The 18,375-nt window shown below is 39.0% G+C and overlaps 1 protein-coding gene across 1 annotated transcript in view; it reads left to right on the top strand.

Moving 5' to 3' along the window:
* The first annotated feature begins 1,032 nt into the window (after nucleotides 1–1,032).
* The window catches only part of LOC117510345 (serine/threonine-protein kinase H1 homolog), a 39,330-nt gene continuing 21,987 nt past the window's right edge, over nucleotides 1,033–18,375 (top strand). The window contains exons 1-2 of the mRNA XM_034170400.1: nucleotides 1,033–1,277; nucleotides 5,047–5,746. Of these exons, the coding sequence (XP_034026291.1) occupies nucleotides 1,033–1,277; nucleotides 5,047–5,746 (945 nt within the window). The remainder of the gene's footprint in view (nucleotides 1,278–5,046; nucleotides 5,747–18,375) is intronic.

The following is an 18,375-nucleotide window of genomic DNA, read 5'->3' as shown; positions in this document are numbered from 1 at the left end:
TAAGCCGCAAAGATATGTTGCTCAGTTGCACTGTCTTGTTGCATGGCTGCTAACCAGTGAGGGGTCAGTGAAGAATTACACAGAGGTCAAAATGTAAAACTGCTCCAGTCATGTTAAAAACTATACCACAGTATTTGTCTGATCATTGGACTATCTATGACTGAATGTTCTGGAGTTATGGGGTAAAAAACAATAAAAATGGTGGCAAAGGTCAGTTTCAGTTTGTACAGAGGTCAAATGTTACAGTTGCTCCAATTTTGGTAAAAAGTGATGCAAGTTATTGGTTGAAATAAAAGGATTAATAAATTAAATAGTTTTGGCTGTGCTGAATGTTTGGTCTCCAAAGTAAAGGTCAAACAAGGTCAACACCCATTGGATTCTGTGACAGGTGACATATGTTACCTTGTAACATGATAACTCAGCATGGCAGATGGTGCAAACTATTCCTTTTTAGAACTCTATTAACCCAAACAATAATTTGCATCATTTTTTTACTGAAATTGAGGCAACTTTAACTTTTAACCCCTCTACAAAATGATACTGACCTGTCACCACTACCTGGCTACAGCTACCACCCTGGGATGGTTATCCTACATTTTTGTGTAGGCCATGGTACACTGAGGCTGGATTCTAAGTGCAGTTTCGTCACCTTACGTGATACAGATTAGGTCAAAATTGATGACTGGCTCATAGACTGTGATGCAACAAACAACATTCTGTTTGCAGGTATTTCAAGGTATTTTGCTCTTGAATACTAGCATCATTGTGGTAACTGACCATATAACAGCTGGCAGCAGCTTCAAACAGTTTTCGTTTACGTGTGACTTCTATCACCCAGGTGACTGAGAGGCAAAGTCCACACACCTGTAAACATCTAACCTGAAAGGTGGGTGGAGCCTGTGCATTTGTCTCTGCAGGTGCATTTGTTTCTCATTTCCACAAGTATTTAACCAATTTCTTTGTTGCTATTCAGACTTTTCAGTTCCCGGTTTGGTGATGGCTGGTTGAGTGATGGGCTGCGGTACCAGCAAGATGCCGTCTGAGACGTCCCAGAAAGGTTACGTTAGTGTAGTGCAATCGATTGTGACCTTCAGTAAAGCGCATAATGACCCCGAAGATCAGCCGAAGAAGCCGAAACAGAGATGTCAGTGGTTTTCTGGATATGTTGAGAATTGTCTGCAAACATCAGACACCGGACAGCCACTAATCAGAGGAGAACAACAACAGAATAAACCTGCCAAGTACAAAGAAAAGTTTGATCCAAGAGTGACAGCGAGGTAAATTTAAAAATGCTTTCAATTTATGTCAAAATGTGACAATGCCATTAAAATGAAGTGTCTGTCACAGGTGTCTATCCAGATGGTTGGAAAAGCTTCTGCAAAAAAGAATCTTGACAACTTTTAGTCTGCTGAACTTTTTGTTCTGTTGACTGACTGTGAGGCTTCTTTCTGTATACTGTTGCACCAACCTCCTTTTTTTCCCCTCAATTTCAAAGCAGTGTTGCTCAAAGAAAATCCAAAGTAAATAGGGCTGCACTGTAAACAAGTGTTTATCTCAGCCCACAAGCACAAGATTCTTTTTTTGCATTTTCACAGCACAACACAAGGTGAAATATCTTATTAGGAGCCTTGGTGGTGCTCATGGGACACTTTCTTTTTGTGCTTCACTTGCAGCCACCAATGCTTTCATGTATTTTCATATATTAGTGGATAGTACCAATGCTGGTCAGCGTTTATTTGAGAAGCCAAAAAACCTGTTAGACCTGAAGACTGCAATGCTGTTCTTGTCAGATTAAAGCATGAAAACAACAAAAGCAAGAACACTAAAGTTGAAGGAACAGTCAAAATCTACACAGGCTATTGGTTTTGCTTTGTTTATCAGTGATGTGGATTAGAACAGGCAACATACTGCAGGACATGACCGGCTAGGTTACAAATGACACCAAGCAGATGTTTTTTTTTTTGTTGTTGTTTTTTGTTTTTTGACTGATTGCAATTAGGTTACCACTATATGGAAGTAAATCTGTGTCATAAGAGTTTAAATTAGAATTTTTAAGGGTGAATTGTTTTTAGCATCAAAATGAGTTTGAAGTTGAATTTCTAAGGTTGAATTTGTTTAGCATCAAAATATTCAGCCTCAAAAACTACAACCTAATAAAAAATCAAACTTAAAAAAAAAAATCAACCTCAAAAAATAGAAAACCTGTCTCAATCATCTAACATTCAGCCAATCACGATTTGCTCCATTGGTCCTGTGACACAGAGACCAAATCGAAAGAAGAAGACGTGACACATTGCTGACCGATGGATGATTGAGACCGGGATCAATTGTTTCTCCCTGCTTATCTATGTTTTGAGGTTGATTTTTTTTTTTTTTTTTTTTTAGGTTGAATTTTTTTAGATTGAAGTTTTTGAGGCTGAATATTTTGATGCTAAACAAATTCAACCTTAGAAATTCAACTTCAAACTCTGATTTTGATGCTAAAAAAACCCTTAAAAATTCAAATTCAAACTCTGATGGCACTGATTTACTTCCATAACACCAGCGCAGTCCTCGTGGATAAATCCACTGTAATCTATCTGAAATTTCTCAAAATCAAAACACTTCAAATATATACCAGAGTAAATTTGTTAAATTAAATTAATGAAATATACATTATTATGATGCCAGTAAACCTGGCTATAATCTGTTGACTCATGTATTTCCTTTGAGCAATTATTGGGAAAACACTGGGAAACATTTTTCAAGATCTGTCTAAATTATATATATAATATAATCCAGCTGCACATTTTCAAATGTTGTTATGTTGCAGTACTGTTTCCTTAATTTAGTAAAGTTAGTCTTTATATAATATGCTGCATATAATTGGCTTGGTGCTAACTTGGCTTCAACTTTGTACCTACGCTGTGAGTAGTCGGATTAGCATCCTGCTACAATCCGGCATATTTACATGTAACTATGTTCATTAATATGCATTCTCCCATTTATAATGTACTTCAAAAATACACACTTGTGGTGGCTGAGGACCTGAGCAAGGTGAACCTGTTTTTTTAATCATTCGCGTGTCTTAAAAAGTCACTATGCCATCAGACTGTAGGTCTCCTCACTCAGGGGGAGGAGGAGTAACAGGAAGACAGGGGATGGGAAGGAGAGGAACAGTAGTAACCAGTAAGCCACTAGCAAGCAGTATCTCTGGTATTTATATTTGTATTTACATTTTGCAATTTTTTTTTTATTCTACTTTTGATACTCTGTGTGTTTCTTACCCTGTGTGCTGCTATACAATGTTACTGGAGCCTCAGTTTCCCTGAAGGAGTCTCCCAAGGGATTAATAAAGTTCTATCTAATCTAAGTGTCACATAATGTGATGCAAAAGGGCTAACATTAGCATGACAACTCGCGGGCCTCACATAATGCAGTACTAACAGGCATATGTTAGCATGAGCTGAGTGCCTCACTTGTGGACAACAGGATTTATAATTTCACAGCACATTCACCAGTGTAAAATTAACACTGACTGTTAAATTAACACTGCCAGTGTCTATATATTCCTCACTGACCTATTGTGGACCCATATAGACACTGTCAGTGTTAATTTAACACTGGTGATTTTGCTGTGTTGTTTTATAAAATATACTTAGTTATAATTTTTCTTATAAAAATCTGAGCGCACATCTTCATGTAATTTTACATGTTGTCTAAAAAAAAAAAGACAAAATGACAATGACAAGGCCAAGATTTCGCTGTCAGTGTAAACAAGCGTTTGTGACAACTTGTTTGCAACATTGCATTGTTACGGAGGTGAGTTCAACCAAAATATGTATTTAGGTGTTTTACTAAGATAATCGTGAGTCTTTAATGTGAGTTTTATAAAAAAAAAAAAAAAGCATGTTGTTGTTAGGGTTGCGTGTCATGAACTGGTTCTTTTCGGGTATCGATAAGAAATGATTCGATCCATCGACATCAATAGCCTTTTTGCTAAACATCCCCTTATCGGTCCTTCAGAGTGGCCGTTGTTTTGGGGGTGTTTGTCAGGAAAATGATCATTTCTCTACATTGATTACAGACCCTGCAGCGGGTCTGCATAATCAACTGTTTCTGCAGCGCTGCTTTGCTTTGAACCATGAACCAATGAAGCAGTGCTTTGATCTTCGATCTGCTGCTTCGTTGGTTCTTTATTTTGCTTTATCTTTATTTTTCCCCACTAAACCCTAAAGACCATGTGTCTGTGAGTAATATTTACCTTTTTTTATGTTAAACCGACCTGTTATGGTTTTCTGAAACAGTTGATAGATGGCTTTTATAACTTAAAAATGGGACAGATGCTAACACATTAGCATGTCTGTGGCATTTTCAATGTTAAAGTTAGCATTAAGCTGAGCCATTATCAAGCCTCCCTCCCCAGTGAGCAAAGGATTCTGGGATACTCTAACGATATCAATATTTTGTAAAGGTTAGCAAAAATAAACACTTGTAAATCTAACAAGTGCTGCTTTTGTAGCCACATAACACCTCTGAAGTGATCTGAAGACACCTCAAGGAGTTGTTAGCATGCCAGCTAGTGATACAGGAAGCTCATTGTTCATAGGGTTAGCGGTTATGGAGATACAACCAGTTGGAAATTTCATCTGTTTCAACAGTCAAAATGGGTGTTCCTGGTCATTTTCAGGAATATTTTTATCTTATTTTATTCAATCAATTTGATTGGCGAAAAATTAGATACTCAAAATACAGGTTATACAACCAGCACATCTTGAGAAATGACAGAACATGGATGGACAGATACAGTATGTGGTTTACAGAGCACTTTTTTGTTGTGCTGATCATTCTTTTTGTTCCTTTATGTTATGTTTTTGAGTGAAAAGTGTCCATGAATTTGTCTGTAAGGCTTTGCTGCCATAGATTCTCCATTAGTCTGCTGAGCATGCAGGTATCTCACCGTACATCACGACTGCAGCTGCAGCAAGAGACACTGAGTGCTTTGGAATAGTGTATCATGAGATAGTTATGCTGTAATGAGTCATCATTCCCCTTATGCCCTGTCAGATACGACATCAAGGCTTTGATCGGTCGTGGAAGCTTCAGCCATGTTATGCGTGTGGAACACAGGGCGACTCGCCAACCCTTCGCTATAAAAATGATGGAGGTGGAGGCCCCGGAAAGTCATGGGGTGTGCGCCTCTGAACTGGCGGTGCTGCAGCGGGTCAGCCACGCCAACGTGATTCAGCTAATCGAGGTCTTTCAGTTCCCACGGCGGGTCTACATGGTGCTTGAACTGGCTACAGGCGGCGAACTGATGGACCGTATTGTCAGCAGGGGCCACTTTACAGAGTGGGATGCTATCCAGGCCCTACGGATGGTGCTGGCTGCCGTGGGATACCTCCACACACTGGGCATCACCCACCGAGACTTGAAACCAGAGAATCTTCTGTACTATCACCCTGGAGCTGACTCCAAATTACTGGTGACCGACTTTGGGCTATCCAATTTTGGCCGCCAAGGCTGTGAGGCCGCTGAGGATCTGAATGGAGCAGATCGATCATGGTTCCTGAGAACCACTTGTGGGACACCAGAGTACTTGGCCCCTGAAGTGCTGATGAAGAGGCCGTACTCTTGTGCAGTGGACATGTGGGCCCTGGGGGTGATTGCCTACATTGTGCTGAGTGGATCCATGCCCTTTGAGGATGACAGCCGGACACGTCTCTACAGGTCCATTCTCATGGGGAAATACAGCTTCCATGGAGAGGTGAGTTTTCTTCATTTGAAATAGTCTAATTATTGATCTGTGTCATAGAGTAATTTGAGACACCCTTATTAAAAAATGCATTGGTGAAGCAGCAAAGCAGGATGTTACTTTCACTAGCATGTGTGTCTGTGGACAAGATAACTCAACAACGACTGGACAGCTTTTCTTCAAACTTGGTGTGAATATTACTTGGATTGATATGCAGTGGTGGGCATAGCTAACCAAAAAGTTAGCTTCGATAACAGTCAATCCACTAACTGAAAAGTTAACTTTTATAAAGCTAAACCGATAAAACCCTAAAAAAAATCTAGCGGAAGTTACAAATAAAAGCTGAACCGATAAATTTCAGTTTTGACTTTAGTACACTCATTGATAAATACAATTTCTCTTCAAACCATACAGACTCGCCGGCATATCACCCAAGTCATTCACAGGCATACAGTTTTGACTTATGCTTAAATTTTTAAACAAACTAATTCCGGACAAGTTATTTAAATTAATGTCATGTCTGTTGTTTTAGAAATTGAAAATATCAGCTATATGTTTTAATTTTAAAGTAATACACTAATTTGAAGGTTTTAGCGTTTAGACACATGCCAGAATGCATTATGGGTAAATTAATTTCCTGACGTGAGTGGTTGGATGGTAGTAGCCATTGGCTAAAAGTGTGGCTGATGGAGAATGAACATAAGTTTGTTACAGGATGATCAGTTTGCCATAATACTTGGGGAACATATAAAAATATTTTAGGAATTAAATAAAGGAACAACAGAGAGATTATCTTATCTCTTAAAGTATTCACCAGAGGAAAGTTTATAGCCTACAACTCATGGAGTGTTCATGGCAGTATGAACAGCATACTGGCTAAAAGTGCTGAATCTACTTAACAAACAGAATTTTCAGTTTTCAAATTTCCTTTTTCTTTACAAATGAAAAAATAACATATTTACAAATACAGATTTATTTGTAAAACCTACCACACGTTTCAGTAAGTTGTGTGTGCAGCCAACCACTCATGTCAGGAAACTAATTTACCCATAATGCACTGCGGCGTGTGTCTAAACCTTAAAACCTTCAGAATTTGTGGATTACTTTAAAACTAAAACATATAGCTGATATTTTCACTTTATAAAACGACAGATGTGATGTGCCTGTGAATGACTTGGGTGATATTCCCAAGTCCCACTGCGGTTCCCACTGCGGTATTGTATCACTTCCTGTTCCGGAGCACAGCGGTGTTTTTCTGTATCTGTTAGCTGTTTAATCTGCGCAGTTAGATTGATCTAGTTATCTAGATTACGATTTGTTTCCCAGTGTAATCTTTACGTGCCTTAACTAAAGCACTCCTTCTGCTGAATCACCTCTAAATTATTTACACATTATTCACTTTGCGTGTTTTTAGGAATCCGCTAGCTTAGCGTAGCTACTAGCTCTTAGCCGATTTAGCATGGCGGCTTCTCCTGTCTCTCCCGCACTTTTCTGCTCTGGGTGTGAAATGTTTAGTTATCCTCGGCCTCCTTTAGCAGTAATGGTACTTGTAATAAGTGTAGCTTATTCGTAGCTTTGGAGGCCAGGCTGGGCGAATTGGAGACTCGGCTCCGCACCGTGGAAAATTCTACAGCTAGCCAGGCCCCTGTAGTCGGTGCGGACCAAGGTAGCTTAGCCGCCGTTAGTTCCCCCCTGGCAGATCCCGAGCAGCCGGGAAAGCAGGCTGACTGGGTGACTGTGAGGAGGAAGCGTAGCCCTAAACAGAAGCCCCGTGTACACCGCCAACCCGTTCACATCTCTAAACGTTTTTCCCCACTCGACGACACACCCGCCGAGGATCAAACTCTGGTTATTGGCGACTCTGTTTTGAGAAATGTGAAGTTAGCGACACCAGCAACCATAGTCAATTGTCTTCCGGGGGCCAGAGCAGGCGACATTGAAGGAAATTTGAAACTGCTGGCTAAGGCTAAGCGTAAATTTGGTAAGATTGTAATTCACGTCGGCAGTAATGACACCCGGTTACGCCAATCGGAGGTCACTAAAATTAACATTAAATCGGTGTTGTAACTTTTGCAAAACAATGTCGGACTCTGTAGTTTTCTCTGGGCCCCTCCCCAATCAGACCGGGAGTGACATGTTTAGCCGCATGTTCTCCTTGAATTGCTGGCTGTCTGAGTGGTGTCCAAAAATGAGGTGGGCTTCATAGATAATTGGCAAAGCTTCTGGGGAAAACCTGGTCTTGTTAGGAGAGACGGCATCCATCCCACTTTGGATGGAGCAGCTCTCATTTCTAGAAATCTGGCTAATTTTCTTAAATCCTCCAAACCGTGACTATCCAGGGTTGGGACCAGGAAGCAGAGTTGTAGTCTTACACACCTCTCTGCAGCTTCTCTCCCCCTGCCATCCCCTCATTACCCCATCCCCGTAGAGACGGTGCCTGCTCCCAGACTACAATAACCAGCAAAATCTATTTAAGCATAAAAATTCAAAAAGAAAAAATAATATAGCACCTTCAACTGCACCACAGACTAAAACAGTTAAATGTGGTCTATTAAACATTAGGTCTCTCTCTTCTAAGTCCCTGTTGGTAAATGATATAATAATTGATCAACATATTGATTTATTCTGCCTAACAGAAACCTGGTTACAGCAGGATGAATATGTTAGTTTAAATGAGTCAACACCCCCGAGTCACACTAACTGTCAGAATGCTCGTAGCACGGGCCGGGGCGGTGGATTAGCAGCAATCTTCCATTCCAGCTTATTAATTAATCAAAAACCCAGACAGAGCTTTAATTCATTTGAAAGCTTGTCTCTTAGTCTTGTCCATCCAAATTGGAAGTCCCAAAAACCAGTTTTATTTGTTATTATCTATCGTCCACCTGGTCGTTACTGTGAGTTTCTCTGTGAATTTTCAGACCTTTTGTCTGACTTAGTGCTTAGCTCAGATAAGATAATTATAGTGGGCGATTTTAACATCCACACAGATGCTGAGAATGACAGCCTCAACACTGCATTTAATCTATTATTAGACTCTATTGGCTTTGCTCAAAAAGTAAATGAGTCCACCCACCACTTTAATCATATCTTAGATCTTGTTCTGACTTATGGTATGGAAATAGAAGACTTAACAGTATTCCCTGAAAACTCCCTTCTGTCTGATCATTTTTTAATAACATTTACATTTACTCTGATGGACTACCCAGCAGTAGGGAATAAGTTCATTACACTAGAAGTCTTTCAGAAAGCGCTGTAACTAGGTTTAAGGATATGATTCCTTCTTTATGTTCTCTAATGCCATATAACAACACAGTGCAGAGTAGCTACCTAAACTCTGTAAGGGAGATAGAGTATCTCGTCAATAGTTTTACATCCTCATTGAAGACAGCTTTGGATGCTGTAGCTCCTCTGAAAAAGAGAGCTTTAAATCAGAAGTGTCTGACTCCATGGTATAACTCTCAAACTCGTAGCTTAAAGCAGATAACCCGTAAGTTGGAGAGGAAATGGCGTCTCACTAATTTAGAAGATCTTCACTTAGCCTGGAAAAAGAGTCGGTTGCTCTATAAAAAAGCCCTCCGTAAAGCTAGGACATCTTTCTACTCATCACTAATTGAAGAAAATAAGAACAACCCCAGGTTTCTTTTCAGCACTGTAGCCAGGCTGACAAAGAGTCAGAGCTCTATTGAGCTGAGTATTCCATTAACTTTAACTAGTAATGACTTCATGACTTTCTTTGCTAACAAATTTTAACTATTAGAGAAAAAATTACTCATAACCATCCCAAAGACGTATCGTTATCTTTGGCTGCTTTCAGTGATGCCGGTATTTGGTTAGACTCTTTCTCTCCGATTGTTCTGTCTGAGTTATTTTCATTAGTTACTTCATCCAAACCATCAACATGTTTATTAGACCCCATTCCTACCAGGCTGCTCAAGGAAGCCCTACCATTATTTAATGCTTCGATCTTAAATATGATCAATCTATCTTTGTTAGTTGGCTATGTACCACAGGCTTTTAAGGTGGCAGTAATTAAACCATTACTTAAAAAGCCATCACTTGACCCAGTTATCTTAGCTAATTATAGGCCAATCTCCAACCTTCCTTTTCTCTCAAAAAATCTTGAAAGGGTAGTTGTAAAACAGCTAACTGATCATCTGCAGAGGAATGGTCTATTTGAAGAGTTTCAGTCAGGTTTTAGAATTCATCATAGTACAGAAACAGCATTAGTGAAGGTTACAAATGATCTTCTTATGGCCTCGGACAGTGGACTCATCTCTGTGCTTGTTCTGTTAGACCTCAGTGCTGCTTTTGATACTGTTGACCATAAAATTTTATTACAGAGATTAGAGCATGCCATAGGTATTAAAGGCACTGCGCTGCGGTGGTTTGAATCATATTTGTCTAATAGATTACAATTTGTTCATGTAAATGGGGAATCTTCTTCACAGACTAAAGTTAATTATGGAGTTCCACAAGGTTCTGTGCTAGGACCAATTTTATTCACTTTATATATGCTTCCCTTAGGCAGTATTATTAGACGGTATTGCTTAAATTTTCATTGTTACGCAGATGATACCCAGTTTTATCTATCCATGAAGCCAGACGACACACACCAATTAGCTAAACTGCAGGATTGTCTTACAGACATAAAGACATGGATGACCTCTAATTTCCTGCTTTTAAACTCAGATAAAACTGAAGTTATTGTACTTGGCCCCACAAATCTTAGAAACATGGTGTCTAACCAGATCCTTACTGTGGATGGCATTACCCTGACCTCTAGTAATACTGTGAGAAATCTTGGAGTCATTTTTGATCAGGATATGTCATTCAAAGCGCATATTAAACAAATATGTAGGACTGCTTTTTTGCATTTACGCAATATCTCTAAAATCAGAAAGGTCTTGTCTCAGAGTGATGCTGAAAAACTAATTCATGCATTTATTTCCTCTAGGCTGGACTATTGTAATTCATTATTATCAGGTTGTCCTAAAAGTTCCCTAAAAGCCTTCAGTTAATTCAAAATGCTGCAGCTAGAGTACTGACGGGGACTAGAAGGAGAGAGCATATCTCACCCATATTGGCCTCTCTTCATTGGCTTCCTGTTAATTCTAGAATAGAATTTAAAATTCTTCTTCTTACTTATAAGGTTTTGAATAATCAGGTCCCATCTTATCTTAGGGACCTCGTAGTACCATATCACCCCAATAGAGCGCTTCGCTCTCAGACTGCAGGCTTACTTGTAGTTCCTAGGGTTTGTAAGAGTAGAATGGGAGGCAGAGCCTTCAGCTTTCAGGCTCCTCTCCTGTGGAACCAGCTCCCAATTCAGATCAGGGAGACAGACACCCTCTCTACTTTTAAGATTAGGCTTAAAACTTTCCTTTTTGCTAAAGCTTATAGTTAGGGCTGGATCAGGTGACCCTGAACCATCCCTTAGTTATGCTGCTATAGACGTAGACTGCTGGGGGGTTCCCATGATGCACTGTTTCTTTCTCTTTTTGCTCTGTATGCACCACTCTGCATTTAATCATTAGTGATCGATCTCTGCTCCCCTCCACAGCATGTCTTTTTCCTGGTTCTCTCCCTCAGCCCCAACCAGTCCCAGCAGAAGACTGCCCCTCCCTGAGCCTGGTTCTGCTGGAGGTTTCTTCCTGTTAAAAGGGAGTTTTTCCTTCCCACTGTAGCCAAGTGCTTGCTCACAGGGGGTCGTTTTGACCGTTGGGGTTTTACATAATTATTGTATGGCCTTGCCTTACAATATAAAGCGCCTTGGGGCAACTGTTTGTTGTGATTTGGCGCTATATAAAAAAAATTGATTGATTGATTGATTGATATTCCAGCAAGTCTGTATGGTGTGAAGAGAAATTATCTTTTTTTTCTGTCTCTTCCCTTCTCTCTGGTAGTCAGCTCTCCTCTGACTGCAGAGGATAAAGCTGCACCTCTCATAGCTATGTGTCTGCTACAAAACATGTAACAGGCAGACACTAAAATCTTTGATTTCACACTTTATAGATGTGTTTAACTCTTAAGCTTTATTCAGTATGCCCTCAAAAACATGTTAGAGGTCTAAAAATTATTGGACCTACAGTTATCTGAAGCCAATTGGTCCGCTGATGGTTTTCAAAGTTATCTGAAAAGCTAATCCGCTAATGAAAACATAAGCTTCGATAATTAGCGGTTAGCAGATTAGCAGAACTGTGCCCACCGCTGTCTATGTATCTACAGGTCATTAGATTTTAGAGTAGTTAGTTAATAAAGAGCAATCAGAGATTTCTGACATCTGCCAAGGATTGACAAGGATTCAAAATAAAAGATATATGATTGACATCGTAACCCAGACTTTACCTTGATCCAGATTCCACAACACAATGCAACAATTGCATACTGATCCAGAATGGTCTGACTGATCAAGATGCTGCAATCTGATATTTAATTCACAAGGTGAAACAAAATAGTGTCTTCCTGGTCTTGGTTTTACATCGTGATGTCGAATCCGTGAAGTAGTTTTGATGTAATCCTTTAAAGTCTACAAAGAGAAATCCTGATCCAGAATCTGGATCCAGATCACCTCTGAAATTTAATGGAGTCTTCCCAGGCCTAACACCAATGTGTGGAGAAAATTTGGTGAAAATCTGTTAAGTAGTTTTTACGTAATCCTCAAAATCAGATAAAGTGAAGCATACAAATTGAAATCCTGATCCAGAATCCAGATCTGGTTCACCTCCAACATTCAGTGGAGTGTTGCATGGCCTAATATCTACCTGTTATGCAAATTTGGTGAGAATCCGTGAAGTAGGTTTTTTTTTTTTCTTTACGTAATCCTTCAAAGCCTATATACTTTAAAGTGAAATCGTGATCCAGAATCTGGATCCAGATCTGGATCCCTTCAAGGAGTCTTCCATGGCCTAATATCTATCTGTGGCAAAGGTTTTGTCAAAATTTGCGCAGCAGTTTTGACGTAATCCTGCTAACATACAGACAGACAGACATAAATAAACACTGATAATTTTATTATGGTGGATGAAAAATACCTTTATTTCATGCTTTTTGTTATTTGTATATCTCAACAATTTAGAAGCCTATATGGATCAAACTTGGCAGGAATATTACCTGGACAGATGTCTAGAGGTAATTAGATTTTGGAGTCGTTTAGTCAAAAGTCAGGGTCAAGGAAAACATGGTTCCAAAAAAGACGTTTTCATATATCTCAAAAACCAAGAAGCCTAGCTGGATGTTCTAAAGCATATTTTGATCTACAAAATATTGATTGATTGGAATGAATGATTTCATAATGAAATCACAGAAATCATACACAGACAAAAACACCATTACAGACAGATGTATATTTAGTTGTATAGTTATGTCATGGTGTGTGTATGCTTCAGCCATCTTTCTTTTGTTGGTGTGTTTGTGCTTGTTTGTTTCACTACTCCTCCGAGGTGTTTCAGCCAATTTCCACCAAATTTGGTGTGTGCATGTAGGTTCACCCCAGAATTATCCTTCAGAGTAAGTTTGTCAAAGGTTAAGGTCACTGAAGTCAGTGGGCAGAATAGTGGTTTATCACTCTCCTAGGTCCTCAGGCCAATTTTCACCAAACGGAACATGTCGATGACAGTCAACCCCAGAATCGCCATTAAAGGGTTTGTTTTAGCAAGTGTTAAGGTAATTTGTGTCAAAGGTCAAAATTGTGTTTTTCACTTTGATTTGCAACAAACATGACACACATCTGGAAGTGGGTTGTGGAATTGCCCAAATAAGGTCAAAGTTGGCAAAGGTCAATCATTGGTGTCAAGGTCATAATCTGTCTGTTTGTTTACCTACTCACAGCTCATTTTCCTTATTTGTAACAAACTTGGTTGACCCAAAAACTGCCCTTAAAAGAGTTCATTTTAGCAAAGGTCAGTGACTCTGATTTTCAACTCAATTTGGACCAAATGTGGCACACACTTGGGTCAGTTCCAGAATTGCCCAGGCATGGTGGGGAGCTTCCCACTAGTCCTAGGGTCCAGTAGTCCTAGAGTCCACTAGTCATAGGATACACTGGTCCTGGTCTTAGTATTAAGAACACCATGTTGAAGTTGTTTTTACATTTATGGTAGGCTATATGTTGCACTAAAGTAGGTTAAGCAATGTTACAAAAGTGTGAAAATTAAAAAAAATTTAATTATGGTGAATTACCATTTATTGATTTTCAATTCAACAGATTTATAGACAACAGTATAATTAAAGGTGATTAATGGTGTATGTCAACAGAATCATATGTTTTATTTTTGTAAATTGAACAAAACTGCATCTGGCATGTTAGCTATTTGAAAGTATTACATTTATTTGAGAACTTTAAAATCAGTTTGGGGTTGTAATATGCACCATCAAATAATATAAAGACGTTAGGATCAGTGGACCCTAGGACTAGTGGATATTCCTCGGCATGGGCAGCCACAAGATCTTTCATTTAGGTGGAGGTCAAAGTAATTGGGGTCAAATGTCAGATTGCCATTGCCTTTACAGTCTTCCTGTCCACAGCTACTGAAAATGAAAAAAATGAATTCCTTTAGCAGACGTCTGCCTCCGCTTCACATGCCAGTTCAGCTTTTCCATCCAGCACTTTCTTTCCCCTCACAGCACTATTTGCTTTGCTCATGCGTTCACGTGTGGTTGATACATTCCCTATTTGCACACTATTAGAACAGAAGTGGAGTTATTGCAGCAGTTTTTTCCTGCGCTGCCTGATATGAACAAAGCAGGTTTTTGTGTTTAGTGTTATTTTTTTTTTTTACACTGAGCGTGTTGCAGTGCTGGTACGTTAACAAGATGACTTTTCCCGGTTGTTATCCATTCCTCTCCAGCAGTGTGAAAGCACATGAATAACTCTGGTAAAGTTTGCTGCGGTGGCTCAACTTTCTGCTTGGTTTCTCTCTTTGCAAATGTGTAACAAAACAAGAAAGGAGAACTGTGTTCTTCCTCTTCTGACACGCAAGTGAAGGGGGTATTTTTAACAGCCTGTTCTGTGAGTTTGGGCTTGTTCTTTCACGCTGATTAAACCCAAGGCTGGATTAATCGTGGCGTGATTCTCAGGGATACAGTCTGACATTTGCAGGAGGCTCCCTTACATAGGCCCTGAACTATTATCTGCATCCAGAATTTTGCAGCACCTAAATGTGAGACGCAGTAGAACATTTTCTGCCTGGACAGTATGAAGACATCATATATGGCTGACTAGCGGTTCAGTCAACGCCGCTGATGATGGGTCGTCCATCAATCACGGTCATACGAAGACAGGATGGTGGGTGTCACTTGTCCTGTCATGTGCAGCACACCATGTGTTGCACTAAACTGACAACATTGTTAAACACACAAATATGCACAAAGTCACGTTTCAATAATGTCATCCTCATCCCGCTGCTGAAGGCAGGAAAAGTGACTGTCAAAGTGGTTTATTGCAACCACTACAGTTATAACATCACTACTGTAATAACCATTACAATAGTGACATTATAACTGCAGTGGTAATCAGTTACTTTAAAAAGTAATTCAATTACTAATTACTGATTACTCCTTAAAAAAGTAACTTAGTTACTTTACTAATTACCCAATTTTAAAAGTAACTAAGTTAGAATACTACTTACTTTTTTACACCCCCCCCCCCCCCCCCACCGCCACCTCAACATGAAAATGATAACCTGTTTTGCCAATACTCACTTTATAGTCTCCCTTTTTTTACTTCAATGAACATAAATGCTTGTTTTATGAAGAAATTTTAAAAAACATATTTCTTGACCTCATATTTAACTGTTGACAGCACTGTCATGGTAAAATGTACAATTTCTAACCTACATTCTTTCTAACATTTTTCTAACATTTAAATTCTTTCTAAACATTTTAGTTGTTGAAATTATTACTATTATTATTATTAGTAGTAGTAGTAGTATGAAAAATGTCTTCAAAAGTGTACCTTTAATCTAAGGGTGTTGTGGGGGGCCGCATTCCCCCTACACCCCCTTTCCGTCTGGATTCACCCCGGTTTGCTGTCTAAGAAGGAAGAATGGATAATGTGTATTTATGCAGAAAGCACAACCAGATTGACAGGTAAGAAAGTTTTGTCAATGTTTTTTATGCTGCGTTGTCCTCAGAAAGCGACTCTAGGTGCATTTGGGTGGAACAAAAAGGTGTTAGTATTTGATGTTAACGTGTCAAGAAATCTTTACCGAGGACACTCAGAACAGCACAGAGTTTTAAAGAAAAAAAAATGTAAAAATGTCTTTGTAAAGCTTAGTGTGCTGTTGTCACTGTGCTTTGAGAGACGACAACTGTTTTTTCAACTCGGAGCTGCTGCACAGAACCGCAGATGAAAAACTCACAGCTCACTGAAAGTGGGTGAAGTGGGCAGTTCAGTCAAACCCTGACCTCCCCCTGCCCATGGGAGTTTTAATCCTGCAATCGACCCACAATTCAAAAATAATAGTAACACACAGTGATTTGGAGAAGTATCTTTAATTTGATTACTGATTTAGAAAGATTAACATGTTAGATTACTTTTTACTGAAAAAAGCAGTCAGATTAGAGTAACACGGTAAGTAACGTTACTAAGTAACACGTTACCGGCATCACTGGTGGTAATTGTAATAGTCATTACAGTAGTGGTTGGAACCAGCCAGTTTTTGCCAATCACTACTGTCATAGCAGTTGCTATATTATTACATTAATGGTTAGAACAGGCCCATTTTTGCAAACCATTTATGTAATAAAGGTCACTATTCTAATAATTATTACACTGGAGAGTGAAATGAGCCTGTTTTTGTCAACCACTGTTGTAATAACAGTCACCATTGTAATAATTATTGCTTTAGAGTTTGGAAAGGGCCTGTTTTTACCAAGTGTTACTGTAACAATGGTTATCATTGTAATAATTATTACATTGAAAGTTGGAATGAACACGTTTTTGCCCACTGCTATTGTAATAAAGGTCGCTATTGTAATAATTATTACACTACTGGTTGGAATGAGCCCATTTTGCCAACCACTAATGTACTAGAGGTCACTTATGCAATAATTATGATGTAAATGGTTGGAACAGGCCTGTTTTTCCCAACCACTAATGTAATAAAGGTCACTGTTGTAATAATTATTACATTAGTGGTTGGAAGAGGCCCATTTTGGCCAACCACTATGATAATAATGGTATTAATGCCTTAGTGGTTAAAATAATGACTGCATCAAGCAACTGCTATTGTGATAATGACCATAAATGTAATAATTATCAGTGCCAATTAATATGGACTGCATTTATATAGTGCTTTCCCATACCCAAACCCAAAGCACTTTGCAATGATGCCTCACATTCACAAACCATTGTCAAGGCACTGCCATTCAAGGTGCTCACTACGCACCAGAAGCAACTTGGAGATTAAGGACCTGCCAAAGGGCCCTTGGTGATTGTCTAGTCTGGCTGGGGTTTGAACTGAGGAACCTCTGGTCTCAAGCCCAACACTTAACGACTAAACTATCACTTCTACCCCACCTCCCTTGGAGGTGCTGCTTCAGAAGCAGTTCATCATCAAAATATATACTTGACAATCCACCATAATTTCCAATGTTTGCTTCAGTTTTATTACATTAGTGACTGTTATTACAATAGTGACCACATTGAGCAATCATTATGGTTAAAACAGTATTAGTGTAATAGTTTATGTATTAATGGTCACCATTATGACAATGGTGACCATTAATACAATCGTGGTTGCAACAGTGCTTCCAAAATTTAAAAAAGGAGATCAGTGCATCATGCATTGCATAAATTGTGTAAGCACACAATAGTTCACATAATTTTGTCTATTTATAGTCATGCACTGTATAATATTTTGGGACAATAGTACCTGCGCTGACCTTTGAAGGGTCCCTGAATTCCATGTAATTTCATGCAATGTTATTGATGTCATTTTGTGATGTCATCATGGTGACATCATGTATACCATATAATGACAAATGGTTGGTTGATTTAAACTTTCAGCTCTTAAACCTTATTGTTTGTGTAGGTATCCTGGAAATGACATCATTTCAGATGACATCTTTGTGACATTACCATAACAACACTCATACAATTTGATTACAGAAGATCGACTGGTTGCTATCCGTTTTACATCATCTCCTGAGCCCTAGACCTATGAACTATACTTTTGAAGACTTTGATCTTGATCTTTGACTGATCTACTCCAACAGTTAATCATGTGAAGAGACTCACATAAGAAATAGTCCTATCAAATTTTGTGAAAATATGTCCATTCATTTTCAAGTTATTTTGTCCGTAAGCACACACCATGAGCGATTACAGTTTCTACAACCGGCCCACAGAGTTAAAACAAAACACTCTAATTGACTTGGAATTCAATATCAAACTGTTTGAATTTTCTCACAGATGCAGCTGAAGACCAGTGAGCTTCCTATTTTGGGTCTTTATTGATATATTTTAACATGATTTCCAGCATTTGTTTTGGCTTAGTTTAAATTAGAATGTTGGCACAGTGAGACATGTCTGAGCTTGTAGCTAATCACAGCGTTCTGGTTTCCCCTCAGGCTATTGTTTCTTGTTTCCTCAAGGTTCAATTTATGCATCACATGTCCAAAAAAATGTCAAAATGTTCCTT

Source organism: Thalassophryne amazonica, chromosome 1 (genome assembly GCF_902500255.1).
Source record: "Thalassophryne amazonica chromosome 1, fThaAma1.1, whole genome shotgun sequence".
Lineage (NCBI taxonomy): Eukaryota > Metazoa > Chordata > Actinopteri > Batrachoidiformes > Batrachoididae > Thalassophryne > Thalassophryne amazonica.
The sequence above is the reverse complement of the archived record's forward strand: the minus strand, read 5'-3'. Positions and strand labels throughout refer to the sequence as shown.